The sequence below is a fragment of the Cyprinus carpio genome, chromosome A10 (genome assembly GCF_018340385.1).
Source record: "Cyprinus carpio isolate SPL01 chromosome A10, ASM1834038v1, whole genome shotgun sequence".
NCBI classification, from domain to species: Eukaryota; Metazoa; Chordata; class Actinopteri; order Cypriniformes; family Cyprinidae; genus Cyprinus; species Cyprinus carpio.
In genome coordinates this window covers 3779127-3797515 of record NC_056581.1, presented here as the reverse complement: position 1 = coordinate 3797515, position 18389 = coordinate 3779127, and the positions used below count along the sequence as shown (strand labels likewise).

Sequence of the window (18389 nt, the reverse complement as noted above, 5' to 3'; positions counted from 1 at the left end):
ATATATATATATATATATATATATATATATATAATGTATTCTATATATAATGTATATGTATTGTACTTTGCTTTCACTTCTGTAATATTACAGTATGTGGTTGGTAAGTTCTATTTGAAAGGCTGCATTTAATTGATTCAAAATAAATACAGTAATATTGTAAAATATTACTATAATTTAAAACAACTGTTTTCTGTTTGAATATTTTTAAAATGTAATTTATTGCTGTGAATCAAAGCTGAATTTTCAGCATCATTACTTCAGTCTTCAGTGTCACATAATCCTTCAGAAATCATTCTAATATGCTGATGTTTGCTCAAGAAGCATTTTTGGTAATTATTAGTTATTACTATTAATGTTTAAAACAGTTATGCTGCTTAATATTTTTGAAATCTGCAGTACATTTAGTTTCTAGGATTATTTTGATGATTAGAAAGTTCAAAAGAATGATTCATTTGAAATATAAACTTTTTGATAGTAAATGTCTTTACTATCACTTTTAATCAATTTAATGCACATAGACACACACACACACACACGAAAGGCCTGTGATATTCTGTATTGATTTCTTCATTTTAATGTAACTTCATAAACAAATGTTTTCCTTTTAAGAGACTTTAGTGAATGTTATGCACGTCATGATTTTCAGAGCATTTTGGTTGAGCACCTCGCTTTATTTCTCATCATTTGTGCTCTGTGGTGAAAAGTGATTTCATTAAGATTATATCGGATCCTTGCCTAACTGACACCGCTAAAGGAGAGGCAGAGCACATAATTAGATTCACACACACACACACACACTGTATAATTAGAGTGGTTGTTGGCCTCTGTGCTTCAGTGAACAGAGTGATGTTTGAGTGGGTGGAGGGGAGGAGTTTTCCCTTAATCATGTCAAAGCCGTCCACAAACACACACACACACAAATTATGTGCTCCTTCGAAAACATGGCATTCCACCTTCATCATTTCCATCCTCATACATCACATCTCTCTCCTGACTCTATTCCTCCTCCATCACCTTTCTAAACCTTTTCTTCCTCTCTTCACTCTGCCCACACAGATGTTGTTTTCTTCTCTGTGGCTGTTGATGCGGGATTACTGTACTGTGTGCGATACATGTTGCATGAAGCCGAACACACACTCTTGTTCTTGAGCTAACATCCGTCAGGCCTCCTTCTGCTTTTGTTAATACACAGGCTAATGCAAAATGGGCCAAAGCTGTTCCTGTCACCCTAAATGATGCAGCTAGAACAAGTTTATCACACCCACACACACACAATCTCAGTGAAAACACAGGTCAGACGAGGTCTGCAGGTGCAAAATAGAAAGATCTTGTGGAGAGGAAGAGTGATGGAGAGAGAAAGCAAGAAAGAGAGACTGATGGCTGACCTGATGAAATGGAGAGAGTTTAATGGTGACACAGGCATTTCCCTGCATTCCATAAAGAATATATAATAATAACCAAAGCTCTTATATTAATTTGCTGCTTAAAATTAGCTTTTCTTTACAGTAATGTCACTTGGTTTGATATATATATATATATATATATATATATATATATATATATATATATATATATATATATATATATATATATATATATATATATATATATATATGATGCAATGACATTTTATATGTTAATTGTGGCTGATGTGTCAAGCTACATTTCAGGCCACAGTATTTATTTGAATTGTACAAATTATTAATGTTAGTTTTTTTGTTTTTAAATTAAATGTTACTTTAGGATAGTATTTTAAAATAAAATTCTATCATTTTAAACCTAACAAACCTCTTTTGTGAAATGTTTTGCTTAAAGTATGCATTTCTTCAAACTAAATGCCACGTGATTTGATGTATTTTTGATGTATTAATTCACTTTAATTGTGAATTAAGTGTCCAAATACTTTTCGCATCAGTTTATTTTGATTTTAAATATTAATAATGTTTATCTTTTATTTATTTTATTTTATATAAAAATTTTCTTATTTTATTTTATTCTGAAATTAAATTTTACCTTAAAATATTTTAAATTAATTTAAAGTTTGCCAATAGATATGATACATTTTTATATATTAATACACTATAAGTGTGACTTAAGTGTCTAAATACTTTTTTTGTAGCCATTGTATTTATTCTAATTTCACTATTTTTTATTGTATTTTATTTATTTATGAATACTATTTAAATACAATTTAAATGTATTATATTTTTATTTTTATGAATACTATTTAAGTACATAAATACAATTTAAAATACAACTTTTTTTATTAAATTAATTTAATTTTAGTTTAATTTCATGTAATTTAAATTAGGAAAGTGAGAAGTTCACTAACTTAAAGTTCACTAACATAAAGCTGATGCTGATTTATGAGGTCTTGACTTTGTTGTTATGGTTCTATGCAGACTGTAAAAAGCGAGTTTTCAGTGAACTGATGGTAAAGTGTGTGATTTGTGTGTTGACAGCCGTGAGCTGCTGCAGGAAGTGCTGGACTCAGACCTCAGCAATGATGCGTTTCCCTTCTCCACACACAAGATAGTGTACACTGCTGGACACAAGGTAACGCTCTCTCTTTCTTCCTGTCCTCCATCTTCGTGCACGAACCCTGAAGGAGTGTATTTGCCACATAAATACTCCATCATATATGTCCAGCTCATTTTTTGATCATGTCTTTGGTCATATTTATCGTAAGAATCCTCTCTTAATAAATACATCAAAAATAGCTCTGTCTGACTCTCTCAGACACATTTGCTCACGCTCTAATTAGTGACACCTGCTTCAGCAAAGCATCACTATTATTATTCATCAACTTTTGTTATTTTTTCACCCCGCACCATGTGTCATAGACATGAAAGATGTGCCTCTTATGCTTATTATTGAGGAGATGTGTGCTGATTTATGCATATTGCAGCTAGATGAGCAGGTGTTTCACATTATAACTGTTACTGTAATGTACATTTTTACCGAAATGCTGTATTGACCAATCAGCACCCAGAACTGGTAGATTGTATTGTGTTTTATTTTTTATTTATTTGTTTATTCCCACTACTCATTGTCTCTGTCAGTCTCATGGACACTTTCTGTGTGTGTGTGTGTGTGTGTGTGTGTGTGTGTGTGTGTGTGTGTGTGTGTGTGTGTGTGTGTGTGTGTGTGTGTTGCACGTCAGACAGATGGTCTACTTCCACTCTTGTGACTAACATAGACACACAGCTCTATTGGCTGACGGCTGGTGTCATCCTCTTTAATCTCTGCTCACTCCTTCACTCTCTTTCTCTCTCACACCTCAGAAGGTGGTCATTTATAACAGTGTATATCAAGAAAAGCAAAGCCAAAAAAAAAAAAAAAAAGTTTAAAAAGTTTGCAATTTATGCAGTTAATAGAATCAAGCACCATTGATATTTATGCATACATTAGACATTACATTACAGTAAATTAATTTTCTTTGTAGATGCTTATTAATCAAAGACTTCCACCTGACTGGTGATGAATTTAAACAACATAATTTAAACCTAATCGAGGAATATAGACTTTGAGCTTGAGGTCAGTCAGTTCATGGAAGTGAGCAGGAATGATTCATTCATTTAAAAGATTTGTTTAAAAGCACCAATATGATGGAGACAGTAAATCATTATACAGTACATGCATTTTTCAATAATTTCATAATCACAGATAAATATAAATACATTTTTTATGATTATTTCTAGAGCAGCAATTGGTAAACATAATACTGTATTTTAATGTACATTTTTATTAAAGATGTAACACAAAAATTTTTATTTTATTTTTTTACAGTTTCTGCCAATCTCATGCTAATCTTGAGTACCTATAGAGTAGTACTGCATCCTTCATATCTCTGAACAGTCTTTAGTTTTATCATATTTTCAAGGATTTCCACCCTTCATGACACCCTTCATACAGGGCCATACTCCACAGAAAACTTTCCGAAACTTACACGAACCCTGAAGGAGTGTATTTGCCACAGAAATACTCCATCATATATGTCCAACTCATTTTTTGATCATGTCTTTGGTCATGTTTATCGTAAGAATCCTCTCTTTATCTGTGTAAAAAAGTCAGAATGCATGAAATAGCATTAGACACCCCCTTTAACTGAGTGTTTTATTATATATATTAAATTGGAAATACTTGATTCTGTTTTGCGGCATGCATGTGTGTGTGTGTGTGTGTGTGTATATATGTATATATATATGTATATATATATATAGTATATATATATATATATGTATATAGTATATATATATTTCTGTGATATCATAAAAAAGGTTTTTAAACTTTTTATACCCTGAACCTTACAAACAGCAAAAACAGCGAATCTTCCTGAAAGAGCTGCTGGTAACACACCAACTTTGTTCCTGCAAAAAACGATAAAGACCTGTGCACTCTGACTCCCAGATACTGCAGTCGGTTTGAAACCGGTGATTTTTGCCAGCTTTTTGTTGAATATGCTTCAAGCGGTCTGTGAACGCAGATCTGCACATGGGTTATCTGAGGCTTAGACCGTAGTAGATTGTGGGTAACAGGGTCTCAAGCTGTTGAAACAACTGTCTTGAATTAGATGACAACTATTGACGGCCAGAAACGCTTCACGTGCTCACTGTATCTCCCTGCAGGTTACAGTGGAGAGCGCAATGCTTGTTTCTGGCTGATAATAGTGTCCTTCACATGATCTCAGCCCTGCCAGATTGATTTCAGCCCCTCAGGTCTGGCACAATGAACCGCTGCTCTGTGCTCACTGCAAACACACAGTAATGCACACACTCGGCTGCGTCTGGTCTGGAGAATAGCCAGGCTATTATCTAAGTGACTGTTGTGTGCTCTGCTGTTTAGGACTGTTGATTCTTCTCATTTGGCTGGCTGCTGATCTTGATCCTGGTTGAGTGTTAATGTGTGTTCGGTAAGAGAGAGAGGCAAGTACTTCAGCTCAGTTTAATGAACAGTTCAGCTTAAAGTTAATGGAGGCTAAACCGATAGACGCTTGGATAAACGTCTACTGAAACAGTATTTTCTGGCTCTATTTATAGAAAATACTTTGATGTAACTCTTGTACCGAAATATATATATATATATATATATTTATATATGATATATATATATATATATATATATATATATATATATATATTTTTTTTTTTTTTTTTTTTTCACTTTCATTATTAAAAATAAATAAAAGCATTTTGAGATTTACAACATGTACAAGACAATTTTGTGAGAAAACTTTGTAAGAGATTCATAAGAAATGTATGTTTTTATTCATCATGGTCACATTAAATTGATCAAAAGTGACAGTAAAGACATTTACGTTACCAAAAGATTTAAAAAAAAATGCTGTTCTTTTGAACTTTAGTTTTGACAAAGAATTCTGAAGAAAAAGTTATCACACTTTCCACAAAAAATGTTAAGCAGCAAATGCTGTTTGATAATCATCAGAAATGTTTCTTTAGGATAAAATTATTATGTTATGTTGATTTCTGAAGGATCATGTGACACTGAAGACTGGAGTAATGATGCTGAAAATTCAGCTTTGATCACAGAAATAAATTTAAGTTTAAAATATATTGACATAGAAAACAGTTTCTGTGAATTTTAATAATATTTCATAGTATTCCAGTTTTTACTGGTTTTTTTTTTTTTTTTTTTTTTGATCAAATAAATTCAGCCTTGGTCAAGTCAAGTCAAGTCACCTTTATTTATATAGCCCTTTAAACAAAAAAGATTGTGTCAAAGCAACTGAACAACATTAATTAGGAAAACAGTGTGTCAATAATGCAAAATGACAGTTAAAGGCAGTTCATCATTGAAGCTCAGTTCAGTTTAAATAGTATCTGTGGAATAATTTGCAATCAAGTCAACAATATCGCTGTAAATGAAGTGTCCCCAACTAAGCAAGCCAGAGGCGACAGCGACAAGGAACCAAAACTCCATCGGTGATAGAATGGAGAAAAAACCTTGGGAGAAACCAGGCTCAGTCGGGGGGCCAGTTCTCCTCTGACCAGACGAAACCAGCAGATCAATTCCAGGCTGCAGCAAAGTCAGATTGTGCAGAAGAATCATCTGTTTACTGTGGTGTTTTAGGGGTGGTGTTCTTATACGAGGTCTTTACAGGTGATCTGTCTCTGGGGCTCTAGTTTTCCTGGTCTCCGCTGTCTTTCAGGGCTGTAGAGGTCCTTTCTAGGTGCTGATCCACCATCTGGGTTGGATACGTACTGGATCCGGGTGACTGCAGTGACCCTCTGACTTGGATACAGACTGGATCTGGTGGCTATGGTGACCTCGGAATAAGAGAGAAACAGACTAATATTAGCGTAGATGCCATTCTTTTAATGATGTAGCAAGTACATCGGGTGTTATGGGAAGTGTTCCCGGTTCCGGTTTACCTAATTAATGCAGCCTAAAAATCTTTTAACGGATTTGGTTATTAGAAGTGTATTAGTGTGTTATGTGTAAGCCAGGTTAAAGAGATAGGTCTTTAATCTAGATTTAAACTGCAAGAGTGTATCTGCCTCCAGAACAATGTTAGGTAGGTTATTCCAGAGTTTAGGCGCTAAATAGGAAAAGGATCTGCCGACGCAATTGACTTTGATATTCTAGGTATTAGCAAATTGCCAGAGTTTTGAGAACGCAGTGGACGTCGTGGACCATAATGTAACAAGAGCTCATTCAAATGCTGAGGTGCTAAACCATTCAGGGCTTTATAAGTAATAAGCAAGATTTTAAAATCTATACAATGTTTGATAGGGAGCCAGTGCAGTGTTGACAGAACCGGGCTAATATGGTCATACTTCCTGGTTCTAGTAAGAACTCTACCTGCTGCATTTTGAACCAGCTGGAGTTTGTTTACTAAGTGTGCAGAACAACCACCCAATAAAGCATTACAATAATCTAACCTTGAGGTCATAAACGCATGGATTAACATTTCTGCATTTGACATTAAGGCCGTAATTTAGATATATTTTTGAGATGGAAAAATGCAGTTCCTTAGAAATGGCTTTCAAAGCAAAGATTGCTATCAAATAGCACACCTAGGTTCCTAACTGATGTCGAAGAATTGACAGAGCATCCATCAAGTCTTAGACAGCGTTCTAGGTTATTACATGCAGAGCTTTTAGGTCCTATAATTAACACCTCTGTTTTTTCAGAATTTAGCAGTAAGAAATTACTCATCATCCAGTTTTTTTTTATATCGACTATGCATTCCATTCCATTCCATCAAATTGGTATGTTTCGCCAGGCAGCGAAGAAACATAGAGCTGAGTATCATCAGCATAACAGTGAAAGCTAACACCGTGTTTCCTGGTGATATTTCCCAAGGGTAACATGTAAAGCGTGAAGAGTAACGGCCCTAGTACTGAGCATTGAGGTACTTCATACTGCCCTTGTGATCGATATGATACCTCTTCATTCACTGCTACGAATTGATGGCGGTCATATAAGTACAATTTAAACCATGCTAATGCACTTCCATTAATGCCAACAAAGTGTTCTAGTCTATGCAAAAGAATGGTGTGGTCAATAGTGTCGAACGCAGCACTAAGATCCAATAGCACTAGTAGAGAGATACAACCAAGATCAGATGATAAGAGCAGGTCATGTGTAACCCTAAGGAGAGCAGTCTCAGTACTATGATACGGTCTAAATCCTGACTGGAAATCATCACAGATACCATTTTTCTCTAAGAAGGAATATAATTGTGAGGATACTACCTTTTCTAGTATCTTGGAAAGAAAAGGGAGATTCGAGATCGATCTATAATTAACTAGTTCTTTGGGGTCAATGTGGTTTTTTGATGAGAGGCTTAATAACAGCCAGTTTGAAGGTTTTGGGGACATATCCTAAAAACAATAAGGAATTAATAATAGTCAGAAGACTATTTATAATACACACTTGTTGATGCTTTATTTTTCGTTAATTTAGCCACTGTATTGAATAAATACCTGGGGTTATGTTTGTTTTCTTCTAAAAGAGACGAAAAGTAATCAGACCTAGCAGTTTTTAATGCTTTTCTGTGGGATAGGTAACTTTACCTCCAAGCAATACGAAATACCTCTAGTTTTGTTTTCCTCCAGCTGCGCTCCATTTTCTGGGCTGCTTTCTTTAGGGTTCGAGTGTGCCCATTATACCGTGGTGTTAGACTGTTTTCCTTAACCTTACTTGGTGAGCAGAAGACTTCATTTATTTATATTTTTTGATAACCGTTCCCAAACTTTTGCATGGTATTGTCTATTTATTTATTCATTTTTTATTTAATTTTTTTTGAATGGAAACAGATATCCAAAGGTTTTCTGAGAAAGTCAAAATTTTTATTTTAGTATTCTTGAATAATCTAAAAAAAAATACTTTTATCATACTAGCATACTATTTTAGACTATGTTCTACTTTTGTCCTGTTTAGTCTCATCTGTCTTGGTTTTAACCTCTAACACCCATAAGGGATTTTTAAGGGCCAAGCACTGAACTATTCCAGAGAGCCGTGTACTGAAACAAACTACAGTACACTCATGTACACACACTCTTTCTAATTTCTCTTCTGCATTTAGCATAAAATAGTCCTTCCTTTCCTTGTGTTTATAGGTGAGGGCCATGCGGTTGTCGTTCGTGGGTGAGATGGGCTGGGAGCTTCACATCCCTAAAGAGTCCTGTCAGCCTGTCTACCACGCTGTCATGGCCGCAGGGGCCAAGTATGGCATCTGTAATGCCGGCTACAGGGCCATTGATTCCTTGAGCATTGAGAAAGGTAAGGGTGAATGTAATTATTATTACTATCACTGAAATTCACTGTCACTATCAATAGTATTTTGACTTGGGTCAGTAAGAAACCATCCAAAACACCCTAGTTACCACACAAACACTCTGCAGTGCCCTGGCAATCATTAGCTTGTGCTACATTTTGCATAGTATTACTAAAAAAAATTTCTGGAAACATAAAAGTCTAGTTCAGTAGTAAACGACATTTGATGTTTTCACATCTTCTCATGCATTATGAGTGTTGGCTAGTGAAAGCGTGCTTTTAGTGTGTCAAGATCAGTTGATTTACCGTGAGGTTTTGTTGATGACATTGTTTGGGCTGCTAGAGTTTGATTCTCGATCAATCTGGAATCTCGATTCATCTGAGATACATTTTCGATTCACCCTGCAAGCATAAAACATCAGTGTATCGCTCTCCAGTAGAGCCACATACTGTTTATAATTCATTCTTAGTGCTTCTTTCAGCCTTAAATGGCAGTTTTTCTGCAGCAGCATTGGTCAAGTATGCAGTAAATGCACACAGGTGGAGATAATAGTTTGGGTGTACTGTAGGCTGGTATAGGTGTGTCTTTTGCATTGAACTCTTTGTGGATTTAAGTGGAGAAGTAGACAGCGGGGCACAATAAAAACTCATTACTGCAGCTGAACACTTCATCACTTCCACTGCACTCTTGAGATTCAACTGTGTAAGAGTGCAAGATGAAGAATTAAGTCCATCTCTGTTCATGTGAATGCATCAGCATGCTAGTGATAATAGATGTGTGATTTCATGTTTAGTGTTTTTCTGCATTTGGTTATGAAATATTACTACAATTTAAAATAACTTTTTTCTATGTGAATATATTGTAAAATGTAATTTATTGCTGTGATGTAAAGCAGAATTTTCAGCATCATTACTCCAGTCTTCAGTGTCACATGATCCTTCAGAAATCATTCTAATATGCTGATATTTCCTATAATCGGCAATAATTAAAAAAAAAAAATTGTGGAAAAAGTTTTCAGTGTTCTGTAATGAATTGAAAGTCCAGAAGAACAATATTTTTTTATATATCTCTTTTGTCACTTTTGAATAATTTAATGTGCCCCTGCTGAATAAGTATTAATTTCCTTCAAAGTAAAAAAATAAAAGAAAATCTGACCTTTATTTTTTAGTGTGACCCTAAAGGATAAGTTTTTGTTTAGTTGAATGTTATGATTTACAGTTGATGAGTGAGTCCAAGCACACCAAAGAAGAGATTTCGACAAAATCATAGCTATCACTGTTAAGAATGTAGACGTAATAAAAAAGGCAGCAATATTAAGATGGTAGATTAACAGAAGGATTTATGGGTGAATGTGCCAGTGAATGGGTGCCGTCAGAATGAGAGTCCAAACAGCTGATAAAAACATAACAATAATCCACAAGCAACCCACACCACTCCAGTCCATCAGTTAACATCTTGTGATGCAAAAAGCTGCGTGTTTGTGCTGAACAAACCTGATTCTGTCTGACTTTTTCAAAAGAGGAAGTGTTATTATGGATTGTGGACTCATATTTTAGCCAGAATCGTTGGATTGATGTCAAGAATGTCTTAATGATGGATTTGTTTCTTACAAACACACAGCTTTTCACTTCACATGACATTCACTGATGGACTGGAGCATTGTGGATTACTGTGAAGAAACAAACTGGTCTACATCCTGAATGGCCTGAGCGGCACTGTTGGAGTGGAGATTTTTTTAAATAAATATCCTGGCATTAGACTAATATGCTGGTCATCACTGGTTTCATAACTTCAGGTATTTGGCCAGTTTTTTTACATTTATTTTTAATAAACCGTCTGACTTAAACGTGAATAATTGCTGTAATTCCGAACTAATGATATTATACATCCCAATATATTTGACTGATAAGGTTTTTTAAGGAGACATCTGAGTTTGACTAACACTTTCCACTTTTCATGTCCACTTAGAGCTTCATTCGTTCCTTCCATGAGTCTTAGTCAATACAAGTTCAGCAATCTAATGTTTTACATATGGCCAAAACAACTTTATAGTTTATAGAAGTTGACTTCACAACAAACTTGGATTCAGTGATGTTAATACTTTTTAGAAGCTGAAAGCAAACAGCCAATTCTGGATATGGCCTCAAGGATCTTACGTGAATGCCATGCAGTTTTTCTGGACCAGTGCTCATGTTATTATGGTATCCTCATTTGATCAGCACTGATGTGTTGTTTGAATTTCCTGCAGGAAAGTGCCAATGTTTGGTCTGGAAACTATTTTCCGCAACAGTGTTCCTGTGGGCCTGAGGCGCTCCGAATTTGGATTTGCCATTGACAAGACCATTGGCTATGGTTATATCTGCAACCCAGACGGTGGAGTGGTGAGTACCGTACAACAGCTGTCTGCCTAAAAGCTGGAATACACTATGTGATTTTTGCCCGATTTACAGTCTGGAGAAGTCAATGCTAATTGCCGAAATTCCGAGCCGGTCTTCAGATTTGAGTCGTCTGATTTCATAGGAAATCACGTAGTGTATGATGGTCACAGACTCTGATTTTTTAGCTTCAGACTTAGTTTCAGTGTATTCTAAAGGTGCGGTCACATTAGCGACATTTTATGAAGTTTCTGGGGCAAAAAGGTCCATTCGATTGTAATAGTGTAAATGTATGAAACTGAGCTCACACAGAAGTCACTTTCAAAACAAGCAGCTTTCTGTTGGTCAAAGTGGTAAATCTGCGTAGGGAAATCGTTTGCCGAAGTTCCCAATCATGTGGATTTCTGTTCACTGAGCAATGGCAAATGGGACTAAACCATATAAGGCAGCATCAAAGGCAATCCCAGAATTCACTGCATAGAATGAAAAAGTTCATCTGAGTTGGTGGATGTAGAGAGAAAGGTTTTGTTTAATACGAAAAAATGCTGATAAAAATAGATGATTTTACCAAATATTTGTGTGTGCTATGGGTCATATTTTAATTTTGGTTGACCAATTCCACTATTAGCTAACTATTAACTACAACTTTTGCCTCACTAAAATGCAAATTACTGCTTATGAACATTTAGTTAAGGTAGTTTGTGTAAGAGGTAGGATTAAGGAATTTACAAATGTTCATGCAGAATAAGGCATTAATATGTGCTTTGTACATACTTTTAAACAGCCAGTATGCTAGTAGTATGCATACTAGTAAGCAACTAGTTAATAGTGAGAATTGGTTCCTAAACCAAGGTGTGTTACCATGCTATGTATTTTAGGCATACTACTGTAGATTGCATTATTAGCATAGCAGCATGCTAATAATCACAGCATCTACAGTAACTGTATTGAAACCAGCTGTAAATCAAGTGAGATACTGCCCATGTAGACTGTTCCAAATCAGACTGTTATGAGGATCCATTTTGGCCTTATAAGTCAGCTGCCTTTGTAGGCAGTAGAGAGCAAGGCAGATAGGCTGCATACAGCTGTTTTGTGTTTTACTCACACAGTCATATCAGACATTAGAATATGAGAATGGGTCACTTCTTATCATCAACATGATATTTTAAGTACAATTGAACTGTGGCAAGTACTTCTAACAGATAAATATTAAGAAGCCCTCCCTTTTCTCTGATTTGTGTCTTGCATATGCACTCGTTTCTCTTCTATGCTGTTATGATTGAGAGCGAGTCATGCGAGTTGTTCCTCATATAGGCTAATTTAACAGGCCTGTAAAGAGCGATGATTAGATGAAGGATACTGTGTGCTATCGTCTCTGCTGAGCACATGCTGCCATTATTGTGAAGTGCTCATTTCCATTTCTTAAGTTTTAATACTTACTGTTCTGAAAGGAAAGGTGGGGCTCAGTATGGCTGGGTGCTGTGACCTAAACCTTATATCATCACATGACCAGTGTAAATAACACTGTTTTTGGTAAAAATGCATTGAACAAATGCTTAATGTAATAAACAACCTTAAACATAAATAACAAAGAAATGTATTAAAAATTAATTTATTAAATAATACAGAAAAATGTCACAAAGGTTTATCAAGTGTCAAGGTCTCTCATCCATGTATAAAATGTTTAATATACATTTGTGCTCATAAGTTTACATACCCCTTGAAGAATATGCAAAATGTTAATAATTTTCACAAAATAAGTGAGCTCATGAAAAGTGCATGTTATTTTTTTTAGTACTGTCTTGAATAAGCTATTCCACATAACGGATGTTTATATGTATACTCCACAAGACAAAATAATAACTAAATGTATAAAAATTACACACCCTTGAATATTAATACTTTGTCATTTCCTGGACAATCCATGACTGTTTTATGTTTTGTGATGGTTGTTCACGAGTCCCTTGTTTGTCCTGAACACTTAAACTGCCTGTTGTTCTTCAGAAAAATCTTCCAGCTCCTGCACATTCTTTGGGTTTCCAGCTTCTTCTGCATATCTGAACCCTTTCCAACAGTGACTGTATGATTTTGAGATCCATCTTTTCACTCGAAGACAATTGAGGGACTCATACATAACAATTACAAAAGGTCAAAACATTTACTGAGGCAACATGATGCATTAAGAGTAAACTTTTGAACAGGATGATGATGTAGATTTTTCTTATTTTTGTTCTGGTTGCTTGTCCACATTCGAAACGCTGGTCTGCCATCTCAGAGGGATCCCCAGCCTGACGCATCTGTGGGAACCACTAGTCATCCAACTACTCTGGCCATAGCAGCACCCTATTTGTACATGGCTGTGCAGAACCAGTGCGTCAGTGCTTTGAGACATGAGCGCATTATGACAAGGCACTTTGTTCCTGCTCTCCACGCTTGCTGTGGGACACGACTCTGTAACCGTAGTTGCATTGGCCTCATTCAGCAAGCCCCGGCGGCAGACAGAGACTGCAGCTGCCATCAGTCCCAGCAATCTCTGAAATGTTTTCAGGGAACGGCTCGGCCCTGCACAAAAGTGGCCAGTGTATCGTGAATGGACTGAACTCTCTGTGCTGATAAGCGCGTGAGCATGTAGGGGAAACCTTGCATCACGGAAATAAGTGCGAATGGACTTTCCCTACTCTGTTAATAGCTGACCCCCGCTCTGAGGCAGGGGCTGCTTGTTTTGAGTGAACAAGTGCATGATTGGAATTTCCACGTGTCCCGTACACACCAGATCACTGCTCTACAGCAGGGCCTGCTTACAGCGTGTGAATGAGTGAGTGACTGGAATTTCCTGAACTCTGAATGCGGCTAACCATTGCTTTGAGGCAAGGGGCTGCCACTGTCATGTGAATGAGTAAGTGATTGGGACTTCTCTGTGTTCTGTACATGGTTGGCTACTGATATCCCACAAATTAGAGAGCGATTGGAGCTCCTTCGTACTCTGCTTACAGCTGGCTTCAGCTTTGAGGCAAGGGGGTACTGATATGGACATTTTCTGTGAATGAGCGATCGAGCGACTGGATCTTCTCCATGCTCTGCACACGGCTGGCCGCTCACTGCTCTAAGGCAAGAGGCTGCTCATAGCCAGCAAATTAGTGAGAGCCTTTTTTTTTGCAGTCTGCACATGACTGGTCACTATTTTGAGGCAAGGGGCTGCTGGTATCGTGTGAATGAGCGATCGAGCGACTTGAACTTCTCCATGCTCTGTACACAGCAGGCTCCTGCTTGAATTATGCCAGTGGGGGTCTGTGAAACCCTGTATACCTCTCATAGACAGCACTGTCAGCGACAGGGCTATTTTCCTGCCAACTTCAGATGGGAGGGGTGAGGAAAACACAGGAACTGGGCCCGCACCGCTTGCTTCCGAAGTTCTTAGGGTATCGCTTAATGGCTGGTAGAAAAACGCGGGCTACACTGCATCTGTGTGGGGGCTGCCCAGGCAGAAAGGCAGTGAATATCCATTCTGGGATGGGAGGTTTAGGTAAACATAAGGGGTGTGGAATTGACACGTCACAGGCCCATCACCTAAACTTTCTGTCCCAAGCTGCTGTGCCTTCTGTCTCCACGGCTCAGCAGCAGAGGTGAGCAAGTGAATGGACAGCTTATACATACTATAAGATGTTATACTCACCGCAACACAGCAGGGAATGGCAATCCGGGCACCTTCCACTGAAGCATGTACTTTCAATGGTGTGTGATAGGTTTCTTGAAACAGCATCACTAAGTGAAGGAGAAAGATTCAAAGGTAAATTGGCGCCCAACATCACCTATATAGCAGCTGAGCCCACAAATCAGGTGAATGTTCGAACGCCATTGCTATTACAGAGCAATAGAGTGATTTCAATCAGGCTTCAGCATCTCAAGAGGAAAAGGGTTTCCCCATGTGTAATGTCGAGAGACCGACTCGATAATTGAACCCTCTTTTGTGTGAAACTACTTCCTCCCTCCATGGATTCAAATCTCAGTTTGGCAGTTTAACAGCTGAGCTCAGGTCTCTGTTACTAATTTGAAAATGTCACTTTAGAACTAATAACGAAGGAACGTTGAGTCGCTTCATTGAAAGCTTATTGTTTTTCTGTATTAAAAGCTCACTGACACACCATTTCTCAATACTAAATACTATTATTAATACTAAAAACTACTATTACATATATCAAATTTTTTTTTTTTAATAATAATATTTAATAAACGACATAAACAGCAGTCATAAAAGTTGCTAGGCAATTCAGTCAAAAGTACAAAGGCAGCGCTCTGATATACAGCATTAAAGTTACATAAAATATAACATGATGAGTTTTTCCCCTCAGCCCATGAGATTTACACAAAACAAATTATATCTCATGTTTAACCACTGTAGAGACATCAGAGCCAGCGGCAAATTCCAGAAGATCTGGCTGAAGTGAGGCTGCTCTCGACGGGTTCATGAGCACTGAACAGCCGCTGATGCCTTGGATATCTCCAAAAATGTTCAAATAGACGTTATCTTTTCTTAACAAACTGCATATTTGAAGTCTATACAACTACATTCTTGCATCCTCTTAAAAATCCTCTACATTCCGTGATGTAAAACAGTATTATTTATAAAATTATAGTGGATTTGAGCATCTGCCATGACACTCGCTGAGAGAAATACTGCAAGCAGAGTGAAATGGTTGGAATGCTACTATCACTAGAATTTTGCATGCCTGGAAAATGCCCTCAGCCAATCAGATTCAAGAACCAGAAAGGACTGTTTTTATTTATATATATATATATATATATATATATATATATATATATATATATATATATATATATATATATATATATATATATATATATAAACAGTGTGAGTGTGTGTGTTATGATGCTTGGACACAGTGGCAGCTCTAAAGTCCGTGTACTGTGAGTATGACATGATACAGGGGGATGTGTACTTAATGTTAAATGACAGAGAGCTAGATGAGGAGGGACAGATGGGGAGGTAGAGCTGACTGAGACGTCTCCATTCCACAGCATAGACGGCAGTGCTCTTGAACAGGGTTGAGCACTGATCTGATCAGACCTTTACTCTCTCTGCTCACTGCATTACACACCACTGACACATCACTGGACATAATGTCAGAGAGCTATTATTCACGGCCGAGAGACCTCGTGACTTCATGCATAAGACTTTTCATAGTTTCTTGTTCAATTTTTTAAAGTTTCCAAACCCGTGTGACTTACTTTCTACAGTGGAACACAATTTTGAAAAATGTCCTCGAGAGTTTACAAGCTTCAAAAGGACTGAATGCTTTGTAAAAGCAGCCCTTACTAGTCTCACTGCTGTGTGTGTGCACTTGGATGGGTTAAATGCAAAGCATCAATTCCGAGTATGGGTTACCATACTTGGCAAATGTCACGACTTTCACTTTTCACTTTCAATGTATTTACTTACTAGTAAATAAATACTATAATTTGTTCAAATAAATGTGGTCTTACCCCACTTTTTCATCTGTGTATCTGATTTGAAGCGGGCAGAATGCTAGAGCTAATAAAAACGTAACTGACAAAAATATCCATAATTTTTACCCTTCCTGTTAAATATTGCACTGCTAACACAACATAACATAAACAGCTTAAAGTTCAATGCTGGCAAATGACCATGGTACCATTGGATAGCTGTGCATTAAATGATTTAGATTTTTTTAAAATAAAATGACAAAATTATTATTGTTTATTCTTCAGCATTATAAACATAAGAACTATAAGACTGTGTATGTAATGGTTTTAATGAGGGAAAAACTATAGTCCCCTGATGCTTTGAATATGAAAATTTAAAAACGGAAATTGATTTAAAGATGCTGATTGTGTATATGGAGACTATATGTTATGTTGACTGCAGAATACGAATAGATATACAAATATTTAAGCAGGTCCATGCATTGAAGGACTGATTTGATTAAGTGATTTTCATTTTAGAATCATGAGTTTTTTTCCAGGAATTCAACACAATTATGAAATCTTAAAAAAACTGACTGCTTCAACAAAGCATTTATCATCAATAAATAACCTTTGATATTTTGCCTTTTTTGTGTTTGTATTTTAATACCTTTAAATACATGTTTGCAGGAGTATGTGGAGCTCAAGACACTCTGTAGAGCTTCTGTATTAATTGTATGAGCAAATAGTATGTTTTATTTGTACACTGCACAGCAGTTTTGCTTTAGTTACTATAGCTACAGCTGCTGCTTACTGCTTAATTCTTTGTAGCAATCAGTGGATCTCTACAAATGTGTCCATTAAGACTGCAATGTGCCCACTTACAGAGGTCAGGCTAGTTTTCCAGCCACTGCGTCTTGATCTCGACTCCACAGGGTAATGCCTGCAGCTCGCTCAGATTTAATTAAAAAGAGATGTAACCCCTGACAGAGAGCGAGCCGCAGGGGCACAGATAGAAAGAGAGGGATGTGAGAGCAGACTTCATTTCTATTGCATGGTTTGACACTGTGATATAAATGAAAAAACACAAATTCATGTGGATTAAAAAGAATGAAAATAAATCCATTTTATTTTAACTTCGCTTGAATTTGTCTGTGTTCACTTCACATCCAGGTGAGCCCTGATTTCGTCCGCAGCGGTGAATTCGCTCTGGAGAGGATGGGCGTCACATACAAGGCTACAGCTCACCTGAAATCTCCCTTTGACCCCGAGGACAAGCGCGTGAAGGGCATCTACGGCTGAACAAAGCCAGAATGTAGCTGATCCAGACTGATTCAGTGTATCTGAGGTAAATGTTTACAGGCCTTTATCCAACACATCAGCATTCAAGGACAGAACTGAATACACTTGATTCACCATAAAGGATCATAGAAGAACAATGCACTAATGTGAATTTCAGAAATAACCTGGTTATACAGTGTAATATCTGTGGTGTTAAATTCTTTTTTGTGTACATGTTGTGTTTTTTTTTATTTTGTACAAGTTCATTTTGTGTGATGTTTTTTATGGTTTGTGTGTGTTGGGCTATATGTTATTTCTGATTTTTTGCAACTGTTAAATTAACACTAAAAACAATAACCAATGCATTTAATGTTCTTATTGTTAATAATAGTAATTCTTTCTAAAGTCTGCCCTTTAAGCTGTCTGCTCTTTAAGTTCATTTGTTGTTTAAATGGAAAGTGTGAATTTGCAAAATGTATGCAGATTAAAACCCAATTTTTCATATTGTAAACACTGCAACTGTAATATTGATTTTATGATTCCTT

General features: G+C 36.6%; 1 protein-coding gene across 1 annotated transcript in view; it reads left to right on the top strand.

Moving 5' to 3' along the window:
- Positions 1-18042, top strand: part of LOC109064274 (sarcosine dehydrogenase, mitochondrial-like) — a gene marked incomplete at its 5' end in the record, with an annotated part of 60870 nt that extends 42828 nt beyond the window's left edge. Inside the window, 5 exons of the mRNA XM_042764546.1 lie at positions 2466-2559; positions 8589-8771; positions 9964-9971; positions 10995-11127; positions 17737-18042. Coding sequence (XP_042620480.1) covers positions 2466-2559; positions 8589-8771; positions 9964-9971; positions 10995-11127; positions 17737-17865 — 547 coding nt within the window. The remainder of the gene's footprint in view (positions 1-2465; positions 2560-8588; positions 8772-9963; positions 9972-10994; positions 11128-17736) is intronic.
- Between the last annotated feature and the right edge of the window lie 347 nt (positions 18043-18389).